Here is a 6,000-nt window from a genome sequence, read left to right as displayed (position 1 = left end):
TTCCGTAGTCTCTAACCGACTGTCACAGGAGAGATAGGAGAGAAAGTCACAGACGTCACAGCTAAAGTAGAGATGAACTGCGAATTACGAGTAATATGTGACTCTCCTTGACCACAGAACCTTGACTAACCCAAGTTCCATGGTGACTGTACTTTTATGACTTGGTAGTAGGTAGGGTTGGTAGGAGTTAATGGTTATTTGTATAATTTGTATTTTATTCTGTTATTTAGCTATGTAGCTGTGTAGTACGTATAGGTGTTGGTGAGACGACGAGGGCGGTCAGTTTTGCTACAGGGACAGTACGTACTGAAGTTTCATGAACGAATTTCTCTTTTAAGAACTTCTCATTTGAAGTATCGGAAAGTCTTTGTAAAACACTGAACATGGATGGTACTGCCAAGGTAAGTCACCGACAGGATTTACAATATAATATAGTGTGATGTGTAGAGTGGTAAAGCTATAAAAACTTAATTAATTAAGTACCACGTCATGGAGGTCTTATCGGGGAGTGGAGGTATAGTTCCGCTATTCTTGATCTCTGTACTAGATGGAGGTGAGTTGTCAACTTCACGCTCTGGCCACTTCATCCCCGGGAATGCGCCCCCGGTATCCATTGGATAGGAGGTAGGGTGGTCTTGATACGAGCAGAGAAAAACACTTGCCCCCACTGGGAATCGAACTTCGGCCATCCATCCCATAGCCTGTCACAGTACCAACTGAGTTATGAATGTAGTGTAACGGCTTTCAGACAATCAAAAATGAAGCAGTTTTATTGTTATACTTTAAGAATTGAGTGCCTGCTTTTTGTAGCTTGTTTTTAATGTGTGGTTTGTAATGTAATGTAACGTAAAACTTTTCAGATAAGTAAATAAAAACAACTTTAAGGAAATGTTTAAAGGAACAGAAGCCTTTCAACTTTCTGATGCTAAATTTGTTATAGAAACCTACTAATATGAAGTACTCCCAAGTGGCCCTTCATAATTTTAACTGTCCAGTGATGTGTGTATGGAGGTACAGTCTGTAATTTTTGGTGGAATGGCAAAGTTGTCCCTGTTCGTAACTAATTAAGCACTACTCCATGAAGGCATATGGGGGAGTTCATGTATAGATCCACATTTTTTTGACCTTTGCATTAGCTGGAAGTGAGTCGTCAACTTCATGCCCTGGCTGCTTTACCCCGCCCACTGGATAGGAGGTTTGGTGGACCTCAGAGCTGGTCTGGACGACATGGAGAAGAGAAAATTCTTGACCCTACCAGGACTTGAACTCTGACCCCTCGGTCATTCAGCTCATAACCAGTCACTATGCTGATTATGCTATCTTGGCTACCCTTTTAATTTTTTATTCATTGTAAAATACACTCTGATTACTGGAATAGTAATAAGAAGACAGATCATTTTATGACTTCTGGTAATGCTGTATTCCGATATAAAGTGATCAAATAGTCAAACAGGTGTGAAATATTGCTTTTTAAAAATAATTCTGACAAGTAAATAACAGGAAGTTCAGTTTTTAGAATAAGAGAAAATACTATCAGTTTGATTGCAGTAACAACTCATAACCAGTAGCTGGAATCTTTTTCAGAATAATATTTAAAATTTCCCAAGTCCAGGAGGAAACAGTCTTGGTCAGTTGTACTTTTGCAGTGTTGATCATCTCACAGTACAACTGGCAGTAAGAAGTTTCTGATCATTATTAATCATTATGATTTATCTCCCAGCCATAAATTTTAAGTGTTGTTTTATCTCTTTTAGCAGCTCTTACTTTTTGATCAAACATTTTCAAAACTGTTGCCCTTTCTGTAACAATTTTTTAAATTCTTCCTCTTTTTTGGAACAGTAACTAATTTCATTTCTTTTATTTGTATAATTTCAGAAGATTTTTGGCTTGCAGTATTACTCCTGAAATACTTTCAAATACAAATTGAAGCCAAAATTGTGAATAATATCATGATATCCTCAAACAGAAATACACATTTTGCTGCCCTACTCTCTTTGCTTGCCAATTACTAAAATACTGTGTGAGCATCAAGCAGTTATTGTAGTGTGTTAATATGTCTTGTTTGTGTAAGATGGAGCTTGGAACAATAAGCCAGCACTATATCTATGTCTCTCATAATTGCACCTATGCCTGCAGACAGCTAGCACAGGTGTAGAGGAACTGGCTAACAAGCTTGTGATGAGTTTGCTAGCTGCCAGTATGAGCCACAAAAGTAATACTTTGTGTTTCACAATTAAACAATTTGAATGGATTTACACCTGGAATTTTATGTGGTTTAAATGTTACACAGTTCCAAAAATGAGTTTTTTGTAGGAGAATATGAAAATATTTATTTTTTATTATAACGTAACCATTTTTCAGGATACTGATGGAGCACAAAAAAGAAACTCTCTTGAAGATTTAAACAAAGAAGATCTAATCAAGAAATGTAAGAGTTTGCTGGTTATTGCTCAGAGAGCAAAACAAGCAAAAGATGGTAAGATCTGGGGATAGTTTAGAAAGAATTGATGGTTTATAGTTAACACAATTAGAAGAAAGTTATAATTTTCTGGTTACTTTAGGGTTTTCTGTCTATTTTAAAAAGACTTTAGTGTTGCTATGAAAACCTTAGATCATATATGCATGCATACATCGCTTAATTATTTGGACAGTTTATTATCCAGGTTGCCTGTCACAGTATTCAAATGTCCTTGAGTCTTCACATTCTTCTGAATAGAGAGTCTGCTAAAACATTTTAAGAATGTAGTAAATATAACCTGTATCTTGAAGCATGAAGTAAGTTATTGCACTGCACATGATCAAAATATTATGTTATTCAGTACTTATGCATTAATGAATAACCCAGGTAACTTTAAAGTTCTTGGGTCATCAGTTAATATGTGTGTGGGAACTGCCCACATTCAAGCGAGTGTGACAACGCAAGTAACATTGCTTAGCAACAGCTGTTTACTTGCTGTTTCTAAGCAGTGATACTTGCGTTGTCACATTTGCTTGAATGTGGGCAGTTCCCACATGTGAGTACCTATTCTGATAATTTATGTAATTTTCTCATTCTAGACGCTGGGAAAGAAATTATACGACTAAAGGAGCAGCTTAATACTTTGCAGATGCAGGCTGAGCAGGTTCATAATGGAGAAAGATACTCTGATACAGGCAGGAATGAGAAAGAATTGCAGTTGCAGAATGAAGTCAGTGCAATGCAAGAAATGCTCACTACCCTCACTGAACAGAAGCTTTGCTTTACCATGGAAGTGAGTGTTGCTGTTAACACTCAGTTTAAACCTAATCTATATAATCAATGAAGTACTGGCTTGTGTTATTACCATTCTCCCTATACATTATAGAGCCAATATTGTCTACAGTGGTGAAGCTGCAATCCATTTATTGGGAAAGTAATTAAATGTATGAGAGAGAGCCAGAAGTTGAATGTGTTTTGTGCTTTGTGCAAAAAAATAGTGTTCAGGCCTTCTTTCTATCCTGAACTTAACTGTGAATGTCATAGTGTGCCTAGACATGTAAGAGAAATTATGGTTCTGCTACAGAAATTAATGTATTTTGGAATCGCTACTAATTGACTAATAATTATCCTATTCTTCATCTGTGGCAGTTTTAATAAGTACCCTAATCTCTTTTAGTTAGTGTGTTGTAGTAAGGGTTAGTGTGAAACCTGGTCTTTGACATTAAGGGTGGAACAGAGACTGAGGGTGTTTGAGAACAAGGTGCTGAGAATATTTCCACCAAAGAAGGATGACATAATAGGAGGTTGGAGAAAACTACATAATGAAGAGCTTCATAACTGGTACTGTTTGTCAAGTGTAGTTAGAATGATCAAGGCAAGGGGGTGCGATGTACAGGGTGTGTAGCATGCATGGGGAAAACAGGAATGAATTTAGGATTTTGGTGGGAAAGTCAAAAGGAAAGAGACCACTAGGAGGATGTAGACCAAGGTGACAGGATAATATTAGAGTGGATCTCTGAGAGACAGGATGGAGTGGTATGGACTAGATTGATCTGACCCAGGTTGGGGAACAGTGGAGGGCTCTGGTGAACACGATAATGAACCTTCGGGTTCCATAAAATGTTGGGATATGCTTGAGTGGCTGAGCTACTGGTGGCTTCTGAAGAAGGGTTCACCTCCATGGAGTCAAGTCAGTTGGGTGGTCAGTCAGTCAGTTGTATTAAGGGTTATAATCATCTTTTTTTTTTGTCTGGAGTTATCTTGTGACCTCACCGGTAGTTTATTTACAGTTATTTATTACTTGAAATATTTCTCTGCTATCATAAGGTTTCCAGAACTTCCATTTGCATCAAATAAATCCGTTTGTTTTGGGTTTTGGGGATGTTCAGAACACTTCATTCAAGTTACAAGAAATTAAAAAGCTGGTAAAGAGCCACATCATTAACCTTATCTGAACATTGATATCTGCCAGATTTAGTTATTTTTTTTGTGTATTATCCCACTCCTTCATTAAATTAATAATTAATTACTCTAGCATCATACTTTGTGGATTCAGACCGACTTACTTGCTCTTGTGTTATTTCGGTGTATCATTCATTTTCTGTAGCCCATATTATATTGTGACAGGTGGATAAACTGAAGAAAGAGAATGTAACATTGGAGAAAGAGTTGAATCAATTAAAACTGGAAAAGGCTAGTGTTCAGGAAATTTCAGCCCAACTGCATTGTCAGTTAGGAGAGCTAGAGACAGCTGCAGAGAGCTATAAGCGACAGATTCATCGACTAACGAATGAAAATGAAGCTTTAATCAAACAAATGGAAAGGCTGGAAATGGAGATGAAAAAGAAGGAAGACCAGACCTCACGTAAGAGAGTTGTTCATTTTTATCCTGCATTTCTTATTTGTACTGAAAGGTTAGAGTATTTGATTGTATCTGTGTGTGTGTCTGTGTTTATTCCCAGTCAGAAGTTTTAAACCAGAGGATTAATTTTTATGAACTCTCATTTGAGCATCAAACCTATCACTCCACTTCTGGACTTTTAAATCCTATATCATAAATAGTGCTATTTTGGTGGCAATGCAAACTTCTGAAGTGCAAGCAACACTAAGTCATTTCTGTTGCACTATGAAAGAGACAAGAGAACTTTATAAAGACGGTATTTTTGCGCTCGGTTCGTCATGTTTCAATTGTGTCTCAAGATTGGGTTAATTTGAGTCTTCCAGTGTCTTCATAATAGTTCATAAACTTGACCTGAAGCCATTTACATTATTCATTGTAGCATCTTCTGGATATAACATTATGTGAGGGACTAAAAATACTACCAGTGTTTCAGAGGAGCCTGGTGAATCCTTTATCAGAATCAGAGTGATAAAATCAGATAAGACTTTGACTCTAAGATGGTGACATATTTCTTGAAAAGAGTGGTACTTATCTTGAACCCACTTATACAGTGTTGTACTAAAGACAACACTATGAACAGTGTTGACATAAACCTCAAATGCCATGAATGGGTTGTGTGTAAAATGTGAAGCAGGGTTTAACAGATGTTAGATTTAGGGGTTAACATATGTTGGATTTGAAGTTATTGTGGCAGTTACTTTGGAGGTGAAATCCTCTAATTTTAACGCAGTCCTTTTTCGAGAGAGAGTAGTGTTTCAGAGGAATGTATTGCTGATATCTTCAGGGTTGAAGAGTAAGCACAGCTAGAAAGCAACAAAACCAGCTTTCCACCTGCTTCTGTTGGTTTCTTGCTAGGTTTTCTCTTTGACCTTGAAGATGGAGGAAGTATGTTCCCCTGAAATGTTGAACTCTATCTCAAATATAAGACCTTACAGTCCAGACAACCATACTCTTCATGGTTAATGTAGATTTAATATTGCAGTGCTCTGATATGATCTTGAATTGTTCACAGTTACTTTATATAATCAAAAATGTCATTATTTTTTTTTAATTGAAGCTGGATGTACGGACTGATTGTAGTTTAAAGTGATATTTTATCCATTTGTTTGTTTCTTATGAGACATAATTTCTGTTGTTTGTT

The 6,000-nt window shown here is 36.8% G+C and overlaps 1 protein-coding gene across 2 annotated transcripts in view; it reads left to right on the top strand.

The window, feature by feature from the left end:
- Nucleotides 1–136: 136 nt before the first annotated feature.
- Nucleotides 137–6,000, top strand: part of LOC111866817 (GRIP and coiled-coil domain-containing protein 2) — a 37,782-nt gene continuing 31,918 nt past the window's right edge. For both annotated transcript variants that reach the window (XM_023856106.2, XM_023856105.2), the window contains exons 1-4: nucleotides 137–401; nucleotides 2,362–2,476; nucleotides 3,058–3,251; nucleotides 4,586–4,823. In XM_023856106.2, coding sequence (XP_023711874.1) covers nucleotides 384–401; nucleotides 2,362–2,476; nucleotides 3,058–3,251; nucleotides 4,586–4,823 — 565 coding nt within the window. In that variant the 5' untranslated portion in view covers nucleotides 137–383. The remainder of the gene's footprint in view (nucleotides 402–2,361; nucleotides 2,477–3,057; nucleotides 3,252–4,585; nucleotides 4,824–6,000) is intronic.

The sequence above is a fragment of the Cryptotermes secundus genome, unplaced genomic scaffold (assembly GCF_002891405.2).
Source record: "Cryptotermes secundus unplaced genomic scaffold, Csec_1.0 scaffold446, whole genome shotgun sequence".
In the NCBI taxonomy this organism is placed as follows: domain Eukaryota; kingdom Metazoa; phylum Arthropoda; class Insecta; order Blattodea; family Kalotermitidae; genus Cryptotermes; species Cryptotermes secundus.
Note: the sequence above shows the minus strand (reverse complement) of the source record. Positions and strands in the feature narration are given on the sequence as shown.